Consider the following 20763-nt stretch of genomic DNA (forward strand, 5'->3'; position numbering starts at 1 on the left):
CCATGTCTGCCGCATCACTTCCTGCTCTCCCGCATTGTGCCGGGGGTATCGGGGGCCGGGGCTCCCAGTCAGCTGTCTTCCTGCGACGTCCAGACCTCTCCCTCCTCTTCTCCGCCCGACGTGACGACACCAGCGCGACCCGCGCACTCCTCATGACATCAGAGCTACAGTACGGGGGGAGGAGATTGCAAGTGACATCATCTTCTCTGCAGTTCCGCCTGCTGGCGCTGTGACGTCAAATGTAAGGGCGGACTTCGTGCTGCAGCTGGGAGGGCGCAATGACGTCGTGACGTCGCACTCGCAGAAGGTCAGTAGTGGGAGATACTTAGGTGGGTGATAGAGGTGACAGGTGAGTTGGGGGGATGCACAGCGCCGAGTACATGAGGGGCGCACTCCCACGTTATCAACGTATGTTATAGAACGTGGTTTGGTGTACTCCTGGTGCTGGCAAGACTTGCTGGGTTCTACCACTGCCACATGCAGGCTCGGACTGGCCTGGCGGGGAACCGGGGAATCCCCCGGTGGGCCCCGGTGATTTCTAGCCCCGCCCACTTGTTTAGGGGGGCGGGGCTATTGCTCTTTATTCCCCCGCCGCCACAGTACATCAGTAGCAATATCCCGGACTGCGCTGCCTCCAACTGCGTCTCAGACTGTATGCAGCAGCAGCATCCAGCCAGCCACCAGCGCCGGGGTACTGTGCGGCGCTGATACACTGCCGGGATTTGGATTGGGGACTCAGCTTGTAATTATGGAAAGGAGGTGGTCGGGCTAAACGGGCTTGCTCTATGCAGCGGCACCTCACATTGACCCTATATCCGCGTGCGCTCTGACCTCAGCCGCCTCGCCTCCTTATCTGTGTACATGTTGTCCCCGTGTGGCCCCACCTCCTCCTCTCCATAATAACACTCTCCGAGTCCCTGTCCCCGCCGTTTATCAGCACCCCACTAGTGATGGGTAGTTCGTGAATGATTAGTTCAAAATGAACTAATCTTCAAAGTGAACTAAATCGTTCAGATCACTGCTCTGGCAAAGATTAGTTCATTTAGTTCACCAGGAAGTAAAGCAAGTGGGAAGTGTAACACACAGACAGACAGAGCCCAGCAGATCCATAAGGCTCATTTACTGGATCTTTACTTACTGAATCTAAAGTTAAAAGTACAACAAAGCCCAGCAAATACAGATCTAATAAAATATAAATATGCACTGCCTAGACAAAGTTGTGTGGTGTGTCTGTGAGTGAGCATGTGTGCTCATGCTGCTCACCTTTATGTGATACTATCATTATATGATTAGTTCAGATGTCCAAACACTTGCTGCTGCTTCTGGTACTGGGTCCTGAGCATACTGCTGTGCTAAATCTTCTGCTGGGATCTGTGTAGGTGCTTCTGCAGCAGCCATGTTATCAGCTCTCATGCAATACACAGGAGGCAGTACATGTTAGCTGCCAAAGATGGCAGTGCTGAGCTCACACATGGTCTGGACTCTGCGGATCCAAATGAACTACATTGTCCTGATGACTCATGAGTCCTGCAAATAGTTCAGTAGTTCATTTAGTTCACTGATCATACAGATCCCTGAACTAATCTCTGACTATACACCATAATGAGACTGTACAGTACCTGTGAGCTACCATGTGTGGCACTGCTGTGCTCAGGCACATGTATTGTGTGTATGCAGCCACAGACACAGTGCTGGCTGCTGCATGTTATACAGTATACTGTAGTAGCTCTGTTTACTCCACATTACAGTCAGAGATGGATATGTATGAACCTTCATGATGCATACAGTGGAGCAGTTGCCCCTAGCAACCAATCAGCAACTGGTTACTTTGCAAAGTCTCTACTTTATCTCTCTCTAAGGTCAGCTAAATTGGGGCAAGGGGACATGTTTTTTTCTAATTACTGTATTTTAAAAGCAGAAAAAAATTGACTTATTAAATTACTCTGAATTTGGGTATTTTACTTGCATATTATGGAAGGTAAAATAACCAGCACAATGGGATTAATATTGCAGAGCTAAACAATAAGCATGTCACTAGAAGGGTGCTGTATAATTTATTGCTTTTCTAAACTAGAAAATAATCTGATTTATTAAACATACAGTACTGTATATGATCATTCTAACAAGACTATAACTCCTACAATGAGCTGGTATTACAATGCCTGCTCTGTGTGTAATAATCTAGTCTAGTTCATCTAGATCCATGCACTCCTCCCAGTCTCTGAGTCAGTGATGGAATAATGAACTAAATGAACTAGATGAACTAATCTTCTGATCTAATCTTTTGGGTGAACTAGATCATAATGAACTAGTCACCAAAACGAACTAGATTTCCCATCACTACACCCCACTGCTATCCCTAAGCCCTCCCTCTCGTGCATATGTAATGTGCGACGGGGCGTCATGACGTCACCGCGCACATTACCATATGCGCAAACTGTGCTGGGGCAGGACGAGGGTCCGCCAAACTGCGTGGCTATATTGCTGCTGTAGCGGCCGGGTGAGTGTATCCAGGCAAATGGAGGGGAGTCGGGACAGGTGACAGAGGACGGATGGGAAGTGAGGAGGTGATGTGTGACAGCCTCAGGAGATGAGGGAGATATATGACAGGAGATGTGTGACAGGAGATGGGGGGAGGTGATTTGTGACAGGAGATGGGGGAGATATGTGACAGGAGATGTCTGACAGGAGGTGGGGGGAAGTGATTTGTGACAGGAGGTGGGGGGGGGAAGTGATTTGTGACAGGAGATGTGGGGATGTGTGACAGGAGATGGGTGGGGGTGCTGAGGAGATGTGTGACAGGAGATGGGGGGAGGTGATGTGTGACAGCAGATGGGGGGAGGAGATGTGTGACATGAGATGGGGTGAGATGTGTGCCAGGGGATGGGTGGAGGACATGTGTGACAGGAGATGGGGAGAGATGTGTGACAGGAGATGGGTGGAGGACATGTGTGACAGGAGATGGGGGGAGGACATGTGTGACAGGAGATGGGGGGAGATGTGTGACAGGAGATGGTGGGAGGACATGTGTGACAGGAGATGGTGGGAGGACATGTGTGACAGGAGATGGGGGGGATGTGTGACAGGAGATACGGGAGGAGATGGGGGGAGGTGATGTGTAACAGTAGATTTAGGGAGGAGATTTGGGGGAGAGATTGTTCTGCAGCAGCCCTGCCCCTGTTGTTATACAGCAATCAGCAGAAAATGCCTGAGCGCCTGGCGGCCGGAGTCACGGCCCTGCCTGCTCCTCTCCTGAATACACAGTGTTGTGCGGTCATGCTGCAGTGCAGCAGCAGAAGAGTACCAGTAACAGCAGTGATGAGTAACTGGTAAGTAAGTCAGCACTGCCACTGACTAAGTAGAATTATTGTTGTAGATTAGTTTGTGCCTCTTATGCTTTCACTGCCTGCTTCCTCCAGGGGTTATTTACCCTCCCGAATTGGCCGGGAGGGTCCTGAAATAGGGTCCCCCTTACGAAACACCCTCCCCCCAGAAGGGAGGGCAAGTCTAGTGCATTTAGTGGGGCATCGCCTTCACACCCTCTCCCTCTCAAATACCGGGATTTGCGCCTCTGTCGGGAGGGTGTGTGGCTTAATGACGCAAAGGGAGGGAGGCTGGGCGGCTGGCGGCGGCGTAGAGCGGGTGCCTCCCCCTCCTGTGTGGGGATTGGCCACCCCAGGGGACGGAGGGAGGCACCTTGTTTGGGCGCGCAGCGCAGGCAGCCTGTCACTCATGGGGGGAGAGGGTGGGCGCAGAATGATTGAATCCCCTGCCAGCGCCGTTTTTGGTTGCGCACTGGCACTGCTGAAGTCTGCTGAAATAGTGAAATCGAACCCATTTGAACCCATTCCCAACCATTGCACTGCAGCAGGTGAGGCTTCTGGCACTGTGGGGGCAGTATATATATATATATATATATATATATATATATATATATATACATATATATATATACACACATATATATATATATATATATATATATATATATATGTTACTGGAATGCTCTGTGTACTCTATATCTGTAACTAGAATACTCATTGTACTGTTCATCTGTCACTGTAATGCTGTCTATTGTTTATCTGTAATTGCTATGCTCTTTGCATTGTATTTGTATATCTCATTTGAATGCTCTGTGTATTGTGTTTTTGTCATTGGAAGGCTCTGTGTACTGTATAGGGAGAAGTATATGTGCTGTACTATATGGGGGGCCTATGTGCTGTACTATATGGGGGGCCTATGTGCTGTACTATATGGGGGCCTATGTGCTGTACTATTTGAGTGGGGGACCTATGTAATGTACTATATGGGGGGGGGGCTATGTGTTGTACTATTTGAGTGGGGGACCTATGTAATGTATTTTATTGGGGGCCTATGTGCTGTGCTGTACAATTATCTGAGTGGGGGCATATGTAGTGTATTTTATTGGGGGCCTACGTGCTGTGCTGTACTATTATATGAGTGGGGGGACCTATGTATTGTATGGGGGCCTATGTGCTGTACTATTATCTAAGTGGGGGGACCTCAATATACATATGTGGCTCTCTCTGTGTCCTCGCTGTCACTCTCTGTCTGCTGTCACTCTCTCTGTCCTTGCCGGAGACATAGCCAGCAGCTCAGAGCCACTAGCCATGCCCCACAGCGTCAAAAATGGGGGTGTGGTCTAATTGAAATAGGCCACACCCCCATATTGCTAGGCCACGCCCCCCAAAAAATCGGCGCGCCTGCGGCGCGCAACACGCCCCTTGGTGGGCCCCTGTGAGTGATTTCCCTGGTGGGCCCTTCATGCCCCAGTCCGACACTGGCCACATGTATTGTTATCTGGAATATTTTGTCAATTTACACACTGCACAGATTACCTGTGCTCACATTGTGATAATATGTCAGCAGCAATTACTGTGTTGGCACACATTACAGTGCCATACCTCCCAACATGACCCATTCCAGGAGGGACACAATACTCTTTTCCTGGACTTTCAACTTGATGTATGATTGCCATCACCTGACGGGCTAGCTGCGTCCTGCTGTAATCGCCGTGGCCCGGGAGAGTTGGGCGCCGCCGCCACGTGAGTGACTGCTACTTGGCGTGCGCAGAGAATCTCATCAGCATGGAGGAACAGGGTGCTGCCCATCAGTGTTGTACAAGCGTGACGAGAAACTCAGCCTCAGCACTGTGTCTGACTGACGGCAGCGGCGGAGGCCATTTTGGTGGTTACCTTAAATATGCACATAGCTGCACAGAGCCATTGGTCTTCAGAAACACTAGGGTGGTATCAGTCACTATTATCAGTATTCACTGTCAATTAAAACCGGGACTTTCTGCGTCCCGGGATGGGTTTGGCTGGAAAGCGGGATTTACTAGTGAAAACCGAGACAGTCCTGGGCAGACTTGGACCTTTGGGCACCCTACATTACAGCAACTGCACACATGTTATATGTTACCCCATGGGCCAGATGTATTAAGCCTGGTGAAGAGATAAAGTGTAAGGCGATAACGCACCAGCCAATCAGCTGTGTTTGAAAATGTACAGTTGGTAGTTGATTGGCTGGTGCATTATCTCCTTACACTTTATCTCCACTTTCTCTTCACCAGGCTTAATACATCTGCCCCTACTCTATTATGTCGGAACCCATCACACCTGCTACAATGCTGGCACACACGTTATATGTCACCATGTCCGCACCCATCACAGGCACAGCATTTATTGCTTCTTTATGCTGGAAGATGCTGACCTGACCAGATAGTGTGTACTATGTGCAGGTGTTGGGCCAAATGAACAATTACCGGTGTGATAATATATTACTGTGTATCCAGATGTACTACAAAATGTAATGTAGTCTGTGCTTATACCAGTAATCTGTATGGCCGTAAGGTGTTGCCAATGACTCCACCACCCCAGCTGCTGTGCCCACCTTTGCTCCTGGACTTCCCACATAGGGGTCAGTACTAGGGTGGCCAAAATTGATTGAATTTCAATTTTGGAATTAGACCCACCCGCGGGACCACCCCTGTGCATTGTGGCACAGTCAGAGGTCACACTGCAAGGCTGCACCACTGCAACCCTGCTCCCGACTGCCTCGCTTCCTGCCGCACCCACCCATGTACATACCTCCCGGGAAGGGGCGGGGCCTATGCAAATGAGGGCACGTTTATACAAATTTCGACTGCGAATAGACGTTGTGCGCATGCGCACAGCGTCTATTCCATCAGCTTGGGGGGCTCCTAACTGCCACCCCCCGCAACGGGACAATGCTGGCCGCGGGTGGGACAGCGGGACAGGACCCGAAAATCGAGACTGTCCCGCTGAAATCGTGACACTTGGGAGGTATGCATGTAAGTAAATGTGTGGGGCAGCCAAGGCTGTACTTTTTATTAGGGTAGCCAATACCGGGGATCCCAGGATTGAGTATTTTTCAATCCCAAAATATGCCCTGGGGTTGGCATCCCTTGTCAGTACCATTGGGTGTGTCGGGTAAGCTATTACCACGGCTTGGCATGGGTCCCAGCATTTCTGTAACTTTGACTCACAAGATGCAGGAATATTTTCCATTGATGATAAATAGGACATTGCTGATTTTCTCTGTCGAGTGTGATGAAGGACTTCCAATGAGGAAGCCTACTATGTGTATGTGAATTGTTCATCATGGTCAACATGCAGATTTCATTCAACCCCTTAGAGTCTGAATAAACCTGTCATCTGCTATGTAACAGAGGCTGGCTATGGCACTGGTGATTTCATATAGATTTTAGAAGATTCTATATTTTATTTGCATGCAACAAGTATGATCTAAATCGTGTTCGTTCTATCCCCCTGCATCCTCAAAACTCATGCAGTTCCTCTTCCCGGCCTGGGATATTGCGCTTTGTTAGTATTTCAGCACTGATATGCCAACCACTAATGTGCTGGAAGCACCACAGCAGATAGTGACACCACAGGCAGCGAAGAGAAACTGCACGGATTTTGAAAGTTGCAGGGTGCTAGAATGCACACTATTAAATAGTAGGATTCTTATATTACTTTGTTTCTTTCAGATATATAAATGCGTCCAAGATGACAGCAGGGACGCGTCAAGAAGTGCTTGGCCTTTATCGCCAAATTTTCCGTATTGCAAGGCAATGGAAGTCCTTGACTGAACTGGAGGAGGAGACTGCAATGGAGAAGCAGTATATAGTGGATGAAGCTAGGAAATTGTTTCATAAAAATAAAAATGTATGTACCTGACAGGTTAGCATCTTGCGATTCAGCATTACTCATTGGCATACTTGTTAAAAATTGTTTACTCCAAAATCATCAATTGGGACTGAATCTGTCCCTTAAGTTGCCCAGGCACACGGTGCGATTCTCGGATGCCAATTTAACTGTCCCAGCTCGCAAAAGTCATTGAATTATACCCCTTTGAGTTTTATATGTAGAGCTAAGACGGGACAAGTATGGAAGCTTAATACTGCGTTCCTGAATGTTCTTTTTTAAATATTGAAGCTAGAGCAATGTGAAATACTGACCGCAAGGTGACATATAAAAGAATGTACACTGCTCAAAAAATAAAGGGAATACTAACATAACACATCTTAGATCTGAATGAATGAAATGTTCTTATTAAATACTTTGTTCTTTACATAGTTGAATGTGCTGACAACAAAATCACACAAAAATGATCAATGTAAATCAAATTTATTAACCCATGGAGGTCTGGATTTGGAGTCTCACTCAAAATTTAAGTGGAAAAACACACTACAGGCTGATCCAACTTTGATGTAATGTCCTTAAACAAGTCAAAATGAGGCTCTGTACTGCGTGTGGCCTCCACGTGCCTGTATGACCTCCCTACAATGCCTGGGCATGCTCCTGATGAGGTGGCAGATGGTCTCCTGAGGGATCTTCTCCCAGACATGGACTAAAGCATCCGCTAACTCCTGGACAGTCTGTGGTGCAACGTGGCATTGGTGGATGGAGCGAGACATGATGTCCCAGATGTGCTCAATTGAATTCAGGTCTGGGGAACGGGCTGACCCGTCCATAGCATCAATGCCTTAGTCTTGCAGGAACTGCTGACACACTCCAGCCACATAAGGTCTAGCATTGTCTTGCATAGGAGGAACCCAGGGCCAACCGCACCAGCTTATGATCTCTCAAGGGGTCTGAGGATCTTATCTCAATACCTAATGGCAGTCAGGCTACCTCTGGCGAGCACATGGAGGGCTGTGCGGCCCCCCAAAGAAATGCCACCCACACCATTGCTGACCCACTGCCAAACCGGTCATGCTGGAGGATGTTGCAGGCAGCAGAACATTCTCCTTGGCGTCTACAGACTCTGTCACGTCTGTCACATGTGCTCAATGTAAACCTTCTTTTATCTCTGAAGAGCACAGGGCGCCAGTGGCAAATTTTCCAAATGTCCTGCACAGTGTTAGGCTCTAAGCACAACCCCCACGTGTGGCTGTCGGGCCCTCATACCACCCTCATGGAGTCTGTTTCTGACCGTTTGAGTAGACACATGTGTACAGTTGTAGCCTACTGGAGGTAATTTTGCAGGACTCTGCCAGTGTTCCTCCTTGCACAAAGGCGGAGGTAGCGGTCCTGCTGCTGGGTTGATGGCCTCCTGATGTACTGACCTTTCTTTTGGTAGTGCCTCCATGCTCTGGACACTACGCTGACAGACACAGCAAACCACCTTGCCACAGCTCACATTGATGTGCCATCCTGGATGAGCTGCACTATCCGAGCCACTTGTGTGGATTGTAGACTCCGTCTCATGCTACCACTAGAGTGAAAGCACCGCCAGCTTTCAAAAGTGACCAAAACATCAGCCAGAAAGCATAGGAGCTGAGAAGTGGTCTGTGGTCACCACCTGCAGTACAACTCCTTTATTGGGGGTGTCTAGCTAATTGCCTATAATTTCCACCTGTTTATTCCATTTGCACAACAGCATGCAAAATTGATTGTCAGTCAGTGTTGCTTCCTAAGCGGACAGTGTGATTTCACAGAAGTGTGATTGACTTGGAGTTACATTGTGTTGTTTAAGTGTTCCCTTTATTTATTTTTTGAGCAGTGTATAAGGGTAAATGTAGCTTGTGAACTGCAGGCATTGGTTGGTTGCGTGATGCTTTAAAGTACAGTAGCAATCATTAAAAAGACAGAACCTGGTTTGTTTGCTTCTTTAAATCATTGCAGCACAGATGGTGTAATGGTTAGCATTACTGCCTCACAGCACTGAGGTCATTGGTTTGATTCCCACCATGGTCCTAACTGTGTGGAGTTTGTATATTCTCCCCATGCTTGTTTGGGTTTACTCCGGCTTCCTCCCACATTCCAAAAATATACTGGTAGGTTAATTGGCCCCATCAAATTCACCCTAGAATGTCTGTGTGCGTGTACATGTGGTAGGGAATATAGATTGTAAGCTCCATTGGGGCAGGGACTGATGTGAGTGTTCATATATTCTCTGTAAAGCAATGCGGAATATGTTTGTGCTATATAAGAAACTGTTGATAAATGATAAATAAATACTTTAAAATGTTAGGCAGGATCTTCGCGAACACACAGATTCCTAGTCCTCTGGCCACATTTGCCCCATAGGGTAATCGATCCATAGAATAATATACCAGCCACAATAATAATGGTTCTCACAGCCTGTGACTGGTTCCAAAGAAAAAGGGATACGGATATCTACAAAAAGGCGCTGGTGTGTGAGTTGGTTTGGCTAATAGAGCAGCAGTCTAGAAAAAGGGGGAGTCAACCCCAATACAATGGTGAACAAAGGAAAAGAAGTGGTTGACTGCGCTAAACAATGAAAAATGATCTAAAAATTTGTAATATAATAATCGATTTGAGATGGTCAGGTGTATGGTGAAAAAGATTGTACAATTTATTAAAAAACTCTTACAGGAATAAAAATAGAGACAAATAAAAATAACAATAAAAAATGACACTGATGATATAGTCACCCTTAGATTGGTAAGAAAAGTCCAGTCCAATTGGTAGGTCCTGTATTTAGAATCCGTTAGTGGAATTGGATGGGTGGATCCACACCTGGAGATTTGGGTTCTCCTATGATGTTGTGGCAAAGTGAGGGGCCAATTCACTTTGTCTGGGAATGATTTGCTCACAGCTGGATGGGTTGTGGTACCAAGTTGGTATTGGAGATGGCACTTGTGGGGAGCACTGGAACCTCTGCAATCTGAGCCGGGCTTTCTTAAGGGGGTGGCGTACCTCCAGATGTAGCGGAGCCTCGGATAGATGTGTAGGTAACCAGAGTATTTCACCCACTGTTGGTGTGAGGATGGTTAGTAATTGCAGCAACTCCGCTGGGGGTAAAATTCTCCTGGTAAAAACGGTGCTGGATCCAAATGAAGTAGCAAGGACCGTGGGTGCCAAATCTGTGGGGTGATCAGGTCATCTGTACTGCACCTACGCGTCTCGCCGCTCTCAGCAGCTTTTTCAAGGTGACTTGTATGTTATCTGTACTGCACCTACGCGTTTCGCTGCTCTCCTGTACTGCACCTACGTGTTTCGCCGCTCTCTAACCCATTAATTTTAGTATCCCTCATTCTGAGAAGACTAAACAACAATTATGTACATATATTCACGTAGAACAATCTAACTGTACCCTCCCATATAGTTATACATTATAGATATTTTCATGTAATCCAAAAAATTCCCTATATGTATATATATTTACATGTACTGTTTGAACAACATTTCTAAATACCGTCATTTTTTTGTAACATTTGTTTATATAAGAAACAATTCTGTGTACAATGTATAGTTTTTAAATGCATTGAGCTTATTATATATGTAGTCCTTTTTTCTGTAGCTATATGTACTTTATTTTCAGGTTACTATGGAAACCATAACCTCAAATATAAAATAAAATATAAAAATAAAATAATTTTCTATAATATGTACACAATAAGCATATGCTCCAGATGTACTTGTTTACATAAAGTAAAACCAATATGGGGATTGCTACCAATGTAAACAAATAATGGAAACCGGAACATGCGTTCCATATATAAAGTAATCGTTTCCGCATCTCATGCGTTCCACATGGCAATACCTTCCGCCTCGGACAAGTCCGAGACGGAATCTGTAACCCCTGGCTATGACGCGCCATGCAGAACAACAGACACCGAAACAAGCGCCAAATGACTTCCGGCAGCTTGCGTGTCAAACACCGGAAGTACGGTTAACACTGTACTTCCGTCTTTGCGATCCCCACATCGGAGATACTTTTCATCTGTTTTTAAAGGTAATTTCTTATATTCTTAGTGTCTGTAAAGTTTGCCAGCAATAGGTCTGTCTCCTTCCATTTAATATATATATGTTTTATTAGTATTATCAATATGTCTTTCTAATCATTACGGTCAGGTGTATGTGATTAGCTCCATTATACAGGGTATTTAAACCCTGCCAGTATACCATACAAGTCACCTTGAAAAAGCTGCTGTGAGCGGCGAAACGCGTAGGTGCAGTACAGATGACCTGATCACCCCACAGATTTGGCACCCACGGTCCTTGCTACTTCATTTGGATCCAGCACCGTTTTTACCAGGAGAATTTTACTCCCAGCGGAATTGCTGCAATTACTAACCATCCTCACACCAACAGTGGGTGAAATACTCTGGTTACCTACACATCTATCCGAGGCTCCGCTACATCTGGAGGTACGCCACCCCCTTAAAAAAGCCCGGCTCAGATTGCAGAGGTTCCAGTGCTCCCCACAGGTGCCATCTCCAATACCAACTTGGTACCACAACCCATCCAGCTGTGAGCAAATCATTCCCAGACAAAGTGAATTGGCCCCTCACTTTGGGCCTTATTCGAGTTCACTCTTTCAGACAAAATCCTTCTTAGATGGACAAAACCATGTGCACTGCAGGGGGACAGATGTAACTTGTGCAGATCTAATTACATTTGGGTGGGGTTTTACTTCAAAGTGAGATCTATATTGCAGTGTTAAAATAAAGCAGCCAGTATTTACTCTGCAAAGAATCACCAAAAAATCACCAAATCTATTTCTATCTGTACATGTTACATCTGCCCCCCTGCAGTGCACATGGTTTTGTCCATCTAAGAAGGATTTTGTCAGAAAGAGTGAACTCGAATAAGGCCCTTTGCCACAACATCATAGGAGAACCCAAATCTCCAGGTGTGGATCCACCCATCCAATTCCACTAACGGATTCTAAATACAGGACCTACCAATTGGACTGGACTTTTCTTACCAATCTAAGGGTGACTATATCATCAGTGTCATTTTTTATTGTTATTTTTATTTGTCTCTATTTTTATTCCTGTAAGAGTTTTTTAATAAATTGTACAATCTTTTTTCACCATACATCTGACCATCTCAAATCGATTATTATATTACAAATGTTTAGATCATTTTTCATTGTTTAGCACAGTCAACCACTTCTTTTCCTTTGTTCACCTGTGACTGGTTCCGTCTGATAGGTCTACAGTGTTTAGGTAGACAGTCAATAGGTCTACCCCAAAAGATTGACATGGTGAAAAGGTCGACAAAAAGCTCAGCACGTAATGAGTCAACAAGGTCAACATGAAAAGGTAGGGTAGAGGAGGTGTCATGGCATGGTTTAGCAAGTGTGGCTACAGTTCCGGCTCCTATGCTTTGATAGGAGTCGCCATTTTGGTGTTACCCCTCGATGGGTGACTGTTGTCATGGCGGGACACCCATAGTGATGCTAACACACACACACTACTTCATGGTACATTTTTAGTGGAGAACTTCTATAAGCCATAAAAATCCTTGGTAATTTAATTTCAAATAAAAAAACTGCTGGTAAATGTCCCTTCCATCTTTCTGAGCACCAGTCATAGATTTTATAAATGTAGGTGTAATAGGAAAGCCTCTCCCTGGTTTTACTCACATTTGTCGTATACGCCCCTTAACCATTTTCATTTTTTTTTTGTATGCCAGGTAACACATATAGAAACAATCCATCAATGTATAGAAGAATGCAAGGCTCGAGTTGAAATAGGTTTACATTATGGAATCCCGTATCCCAGGCCTGTAAGTATTTCTGTGTAGCGGAACCTAGTTTAATCAGCTGCTAAACTCAGATTTGATTTAAGGTAAAATGATTGCAGATGTCGGTGATAATGGTATTCTCTGCAGGGCGTGGAGAGGGTCAGGGGGTGTGGCCTAATAGCACACCCCTTACCATCACTCTAGGGGGTAGGCCCATCAATAAAGAAAATGCTGCGCTACCTCAAGCTCTCACAGAACTGGGAAAACATGGCATCAATTTACCGGGTGGGGGGTGGTGTGGGGGGGGGGCGCAACACATACCTGCTGAGGTCAGCATGTTATAAGCAGGGTGCCACCATCTGGGCAGAGTGTATATGAGAGCTTTAAAATCTATGACAATGAACAGACGTTTAAGTGAATAAGTGTTTTATGTATTTTATTACTTGCTGTTTCTTGACTATACATTGCATTTTAATAAATAGCATTGTCATGGTTACATGAGCGCTAAACCTGACCTTTGTTGCCTTTGCAGACTCATCTACCTCCTATGGGACTTGCCATACCACACAGTAAATCCATGCGAACACAGGAGAGGCTGAGGAAACAGGCCAAGCCGCTGTACCTGAAGTCTTATGATGAAATCTCATAATGTCCAGCAGATGCGTTTCACTATTGCGGCAGATTCAGCATTCGCTTCTGGAGTTGCAGCATGAAGGCTATGGCCCACAAGCCACTTTTGGGTCAGACGTAGTGCTGTTCCATACCCCTCTTATTACTGATAACACTACTGGGGTTATTACCAAAATGTGGAGGCTCCAAAACTCTGTATCATTCTTACTGAAGATGCAGCGCAGAGCGGCTCACTCTAGTACTTGCTGCTAAAGTGTTACTACAGCTATACAGGCTCATTGTATATCTGCATCTAGAACATGTACACATCCCTGCTGCTGGGACTGTCACCTGTATAGTTGTTCTGCTGTAATAAACTGCCGTATTTTCTGTACACTGTTTCACATTTCAGCTCTACACTTAGGGCCTTATTCTAGTTTATTCTAGTTCACTCTTTCTGACAAAATCCTTCTTAGATGGACAAAACCATGTGCACTGCAGGTGGGGCAGATGTAACTTGTGCAGAGAGAATTAGATTGCAGTGTAAAAATAAAGCAGTCAGTATTTACCCTGCACAGAAAAAAAATAACTCACCCAAATCTAAATCTCTCTGCACATTTTAAATCTGTCCCCCTGCAGTGCACATGGTTTTGTCCATCTAAGGATTTTGTCAGAGTGAACTAGAATAAGGCCCTTAGTTTGCTGAACTTTATTTTTTATTTTTTAGCAAGAGCATCATCAATGAAAATGCAGCTTTTAAGGCGCCCATACCTGGAAAAGTAACCAGTGGTCCCCCTAGAGCACATGCCTTCAACCTGTGGCCCTCCAGATGTTGTGGAACTACATTTCCCAGCATGCCCTGACAGTTTTGGCATGCTCTTATAGGAGCAACGCATGTTGGAACATGTAGTTTCACAACATCTGGAGGGCCATAGGTTGAAGACTCATGCCATAGAGCCACCTGGGACCTTCCCGGGCCGCAGGATAGCATGCCATGTATCTCATGCAGTCATTTTGCACGTAATATATTGCATGAGATCCCAGCCAAGCCTGCCCGGCTCAGAAGCAATCCTAGAGATTGCATGTGCAGCTGGTGCGACTCACAGGTTCCGGTGCAATGCAAACGGGACATTGCATTGCATCAGACCTGCTGTCATTCGCATGCAATTTGGACTCTTCTCCTGTAACTGGTCACTACAATCGCAGGAAAAGAGCCCAAATGACCTAGTATATGGGGCATTTAGTCTCCTGAATATCGACCAGATTGCAGTGATTGCAAATAATTTATTGCAGATGCCTAACAAATTATGCAAACTATGACTGCTGGAATATCAATGTTGCTGTGCCCTAGATAGATGGATATATGTAATATAGACATAAAATATATCCATTATCTGCTACCAAACTAGGCTGTGTGTGCCCGGGACCCGTCAGTAATGTTCCATCACCATACACTTTGGGGTAAATTTACTAAGATGGGAGTTCTTTTAAAGATAGGCTGTTGCCCATAGCAACCAATCAGATTCTACTTGTTATTTATTTCGCACCTTCTAGAAGATAATAGAATCTGATTGGTAGCTATAAGCAACATCCGATATTCAATACAAGTCCCATCTTAGTAAATTCACCCCTTTGAGAATGGAGTATAATTTCAATTATAAAATTGTCAAAGTAATTGCCTTGTTTTATTCACAGCTTTTGTGACTGTTTCATTAATGTTTGTTCAAATACAATAGTGACTATCTATGAGCTTGTGGATGCTTGTTTTTGTTATAGATGATAGAAAATGTACAAGGAACCATACTTTTGGTTGATGTTGGGAACAGAATTCAGAGCACTCAATAGATAAAACATTGGCCTGGGTGTATTCTTATTTTTGTTATTATCATCATCTCTGCTCCTCTTGCAGCCTGTACGTACAGTCGGTGGTAGTGCAGCATTTAACACAAGCCAGGTTCTGACCAGAAGAATTGGGTATTTTGAACATGGGGTTCAGAAACTTCTGGAACCCTCTTTGTAATGGGACAAACGGGATGTCGGAGGTCATTGATCAGTGCCCGAATCCCAATCCCGTTAGCCAGCATCCCAAATCTAAATGTCGCAGGGAAGGGAGGGGGGGCTGGGGTTTGGCACGTTGGAGAGGGTTCGGTTTGGGCTGCAAAAATAGAGGTATAGGCAGGGCTATTTTTTGCAGGCTCTAGCAGGAACTGAGGCCCTTATTCTAGTTCACTCTTTCTGACAAAATATTTCTTAGATGGACAAAACCATGTGCACTGCAGGTGAGGCAGGTGTAATACCCCACCCAAATCTAATTATCTCTGCACAAGTAACACCTGACTCACCTGCAGTGCACATGGTTTTGTCCATCTAAGAAATATTTTGTCAGAAAGAGTGAACTAGAATAAGGGCCACAGTTCCTGCTGGAGCCTGCACAAAAATAGCCCTGGGTATAGGGTTAAACTGCAAGAAGGGATAATTAGGTTTAGGACAGGCGTACCTGTGGCACTCCAGCTGTTGTAAACTACAAGTCTCAGCATGCCTTGTCACAGTTTTCTTTTAGGGAGCGCTAGGTGTCAGGATTCTAGGCATCGGAATGTCATTGTTGGTCAGGTGACCACTGTCTCCCGTACCCAACCGCCTGGAAACCTAGGATCTGTTCAGATTTTTATATATTATTATAAAAATAAACACCTCCCAAATTAAGTAGAAGTAGGGAATTCGGGTCTAAAACACAAGTATTTGTCCATTTAGAACCAGCACTGCTGATAGCACTAGAGCCCTTACCCACATCCCTTGGGCAGTAGATTTGTGGTAATTTAATGTATTATTAATATTAAAAAATAAGATGACACATATCAGACTTTGAATAATGATCATTCCGTAATACTTACTTTGTCACAGTTGAAAGAAAAGTATACAAATATACATTTCCCATATTTTCAGGTATGAAGTTATATGACCCGAACTTTACCCCAGTTGAAAGCTAAAGACTAGGCCTTTCCTTTAGATGGTATTGTACATACACAACGGGGATACCCATATTCCACTTCTTTAATATATGTACATATCAGATGTAAATTAGACCTAACTAAAATCACTACTGGCATGGCCAAAAGGTGAGATACTTTTGAAGAGATAGACTAAAGGTGCCCATACACGCACCGATACCGGCGTGCGTTCTTGGCTTAAATAGCATCGCATTGCATGCAATGAAAAGCAAGTACAAAAAGTATGTGCAGCACATACTTTTTGTGCTGTGCGATGAGGTGCCGTGGGAGCGCGCACCTCAAAGCACAGATCGCACCACCGGGATCGGTGCGTGTATGGGCACCATTACAAACGGTGATCCGCTGGTGCACTACAATAAACAAGAAGCTTGTTTCTCCATTATACTCAGAAAATGCACTACAAAATACTACACCAAGACCCTTATTCTGGTTCACTTGCAAAGGCAAATTCCTTCTCAAAGAGACAAAACCATGTGCACTGCAGTTGGGGCTGATGTTACATGTGCAGAGAGAATTAGATTTGGGTAAGTAATACTGACTGCTTTATTTTTACACTGCAATATAGACATCAGTTTGAAGTAAAACCCCACCCAAATCTAATTCTGCAAATGTTACATCTGCCCCACCTGCAGTGCACATGGTTTTGTCCATTTCAGAAGGAATTTGCCTTTGCGAGTGAACCTCAATAAGGGCCCAAGCTTATTATACTACTGCGGTATCAGATAACTTATACTTAATATAAATTACTGTATGTTCTAAATGCTCTAATTCAGACACACGTATTACTCATTGTATATGGAATTGCCCTTCATTACAAATATTCTGGAAGGATGCTCCCATACATACAAATATACAATCATGGGTGTTTTGGAATCACTATACTCCCTAGAACCAAATAATACCCAAAAATGTGAAACTATTACTGACCCGTGTTCCAGCAGCCTAAAATAAGGATCATATCCCTATATCACTTATGCTACCCAGATTTTCTTCTTTATATCAAATGGACTGGGTAGAAAGCTTGATGATGTCCCTGCTATATGGCTACGCTATGGGCCTGATTCAGGCCTGATCTCGCAGCTACTAATTTGCAGTGGTTAGCGATCAGGTAAATGCCGCCTCAAAGGTTTCTATGGGGGATGCGATACCGACCGATGTAGCATTGCATTTGGTCCCGTAGCTACCGCTTTTCTGAGATGGCGGAAGCCCATTGTAGCCTTTGGCCGACTTACCGCACTGTGGCCAGGGGAGGGGCAGCGCTGACCGCACATTTGCAGACCCTCCAGCACCCGGCTGAACAGTTTGCAAGGATGGGCTCATTTAAGAGCCTGTGTCCCTACCTCTGCCCCACCATAAATTTGCCTGTTACAGTAGGATCGCATATTGCAATGTGGTCGCATTGTGTGTGCGACCCCATCGTAAATGGGCCACATTATCAGCTTGGGGAGAAAGGATCACACTATGGGCATTCCCATGGTAATTTGGTAATGATGCAGGTGCAGTGGGCGGGCAGCTGACTTCAGCGGAGGTCAGCTGCCCAACCCTCTTCCCATACAGGGAGCATGCAGATATAGGACACCAGAGAGTGTCTTAGATCTGCGTGCGCTGTAGAGATCATTCGATGATCGGCGACCATCAAATGATTTCCTCTCCGCAAGCAAGCTGTGAATGGATGTTTATGCATGCGTGCAGGGATATTCGGCATACAAGGGGGGCTGTGGGTGGTGTTTAAAGCACACACAAAGCTGCAATTTTCACAGCTTTGCGTGTGAACCAGAATGACCTCCTATATACCTGCTGGGGGCATTTCTTTTTCCTTTGTACTCAACTGACAAAGGCATTAACCCTTTTATAACTACTTTGGGGCATTTCAACAATAAATTTGATGATTTGTCAGTGTTGAAATATAAAACTCTGTCTATGTAGCTCTACAGAACAGATCTACAGCAATCTGACATCCACAATGAAACACGTATAACTGAATAAGCATTGTCCTGTTTCCCACTTGTGGACTGCATCCAAAATAGCATCAAAAGCAATGACTTCTGTAGCTGACAGCTAATCCTACCTCGGAAACATAACTTATTTCACACTGTGAATATGCTACTGGGAATAGACCAGCATAATACTTAGAAGTAGCTCTGCCGGACATAGATCTGCTGTCAAACCGCACATATTTCAGGAACTAGAACTAGGAATGCCTGCAGCAAAATACATAAATGAACAAATAGTAGTGACATAAACAATGCAAAATTATTTCCCTGCATTGTACTCGGTAATGTGCAGCTTGGCGATATCATATTCTGGTGATGCAGTAACTTGTGGAAGGACAAATAGTGTGCCCGGCATTGCCCAATCACACTTTGCCCCATTGCACTAAACCACCAAAATTCACCTTCTAAATAACATTTGCATAAAAAGTGTGTAATAAAAGCCTGATTCAGAACTGGTCTATAATCTGCAAAGTTACAGATAACTGTGAGTAGGTAACTGCCACCCCTGTTTAAATTTGCAGGTAAATTGTGAATGGATCGCAAATCCTGAACCATCTAAAGGTTTATGCAATCTGTGCAAGTAGCTCTGACCCTTGACCCCTGTGAGTGAGACAGACTGAACGAGGACGGCCCTGGCATCACAGACTGTAAAATGCTTGGGCACGTCTACGTTTTTTCCGACACACCCAGAAAACAGCACACCTGTATAAAGGACACAGGGTCTGTTTTACATACTGTTCGATTATTGAATGACTGTGCATGCATACGGATCGTAGCCCGCCAATCCCCTCGCAATTTGACAGAAAGTTTGTGTTAAGGGGTGGAGGATTATGGTATATTAGATCTACAGTGTCTAGGTCTACAATAATATGGTTGATCACTAGTCGACAGTCACAAGGTCAACAGGGTCCAAAGGTCGACAATGAAAAGGTTGACAGGGTCAAAAGGTTGACATTGAAAAGCTCCCCATGAGTTTCTAACGTTTTTTTTAGTGTCTATGTGGACATAGGTTGACATGGACACTGTCTAAGTGTACCATGTCCCCTCGCATGGCTTGCTATGCTCCACGCCATAGTACATGGTAGGGTATGAAATGCCGCCTGTCAGCACATGTTGGCTCGAAATGTTGTTAAATAAATGCATGTCAACCTTTTTCATGTTGAGCTTTTGACCATGTCGACCTCTGGACTGTCGACTTTTGGACCCTGTCAACATGTTCATTGTCGACCTTTGGACCCTGTCGACCTTTTGACTGTCGACCAAGAGTGGTCGACCTTATGACTGTCGACCTAGAGTCAATCTATGATGAGTCCTGGTGGAGACTTGCTGCTTTCTGGGAGTGTCACAAAAGGGCATATTTTTTAAGGGAGGGTGTGTGACGTCAGCGCCGGGTTCCATAAACCCGCATCTATTGCAGAGCTGTGAAAGGGTCAGACATTTGCGCAGACAGGGAAAATCATTCAATGGTGAGAAAATTGCGTATGGATGTGCGACAAGATACCCGGTTGCCAAATTTGCAGATCAGCGATCAGGTCTGAATCAGCCCCACAGTTGTGCTTTTAATTGTCCACATATTTTATGATTGGCAGCCACTAGCACTCATTTTTCTTAACACTTTGACCATAAATAATTTGTTTTGTTCCTGACGTGCAAAACCCAAAGCACCCCTGCAAATATCTCATGGCACCCCAGGGTGCCTAGGAGTACCATTTGGGAATCACTGCCATAGCCATTCTGTAGTCCTACTACTGCATACTTTAGTTTCACCTTTAAAAGAATATATAAAATTAAAAAAATATATTTGGAAAAATGAGTCCTTGATGGTCTTTTCTGATACAGCAAAAATAATTACTTTTCCTTTAGCATCTTATCCTAGGGGTTTTTACTTTGCTTGCCCTACGCTTCCTGTGCCTAGTTTGGCCCTTTACTAAACTGACTCCTGTGGTACAAGTAGAATTTTTTTCTTAGTGCTCACGCCGCAGGTGAATGCCAAAAATGGACGTAGCCACATGTCATGAGGGGGGAGTAATTACATGAAACTAAGAGAGAGACTACGTGACAAGAGGGGCGTGGCCACATTATGCCACACCATAATAAGAGATGGGCGCCGGGGTTTATTGTCCCTAGAGTAATATTAACCTTAATAAAATTAATTTCTAGCCC

General features: G+C 44.9%; 2 protein-coding genes across 2 annotated transcripts in view; one reads left to right on the forward strand and one right to left on the reverse strand.

Annotated features, from left to right (window-relative positions):
• The window catches only part of DCUN1D3 (defective in cullin neddylation 1 domain containing 3), a 42782-nt gene extending 42324 nt beyond the window's left edge, over positions 1-458 (reverse strand). Inside the window, exon 1 of the mRNA XM_083153250.1 lies at positions 2-458. Within this exon, the coding sequence (XP_083009376.1) occupies positions 2-15 (14 nt within the window). The 5' untranslated portion in view covers positions 16-458. The remainder of the gene's footprint in view (position 1) is intronic.
• On the forward strand, positions 154-15342 carry LYRM1 (LYR motif containing 1). Its single transcript, XM_083153251.1, has 4 exons — positions 154-307; positions 7034-7211; positions 12939-13031; positions 13522-15342. The coding sequence occupies exons 2-4, from the start codon at positions 7053-7055 to the stop codon at positions 13636-13638; spliced, it is 369 nt and encodes a 122-aa protein (XP_083009377.1). The 5' UTR covers positions 154-307; positions 7034-7052; the 3' UTR covers positions 13639-15342.
• Positions 15343-20763: the final 5421 nt, after the last annotated feature.

The sequence above is a fragment of the Crinia signifera genome, chromosome 7 (assembly GCF_055691185.1).
Source record: "Crinia signifera chromosome 7, ASM5569118v1, whole genome shotgun sequence".
Classification (NCBI taxonomy): domain Eukaryota; kingdom Metazoa; phylum Chordata; class Amphibia; order Anura; family Myobatrachidae; genus Crinia; species Crinia signifera.

Bases quoted from the DNA above. Each gene is read 5' to 3' on its own strand.
- LYRM1 (XM_083153251.1), top strand. From the start codon at position 7,053: ATGACAGCAGGGACGCGTCAAGAAGTGCTTGGCCTTTATCGCCAAATT. The intron at 7,212-12,938 runs GTATGTACCTGA...TTTGTATGCCAG, and splicing joins TGTTTCATAAAAATAAAAAT to GTAACACATATAGAAACAAT. The intron at 13,032-13,521 runs GTAAGTATTTCT...TTGCCTTTGCAG, and splicing joins GAATCCCGTATCCCAGGCCT to ACTCATCTACCTCCTATGGG.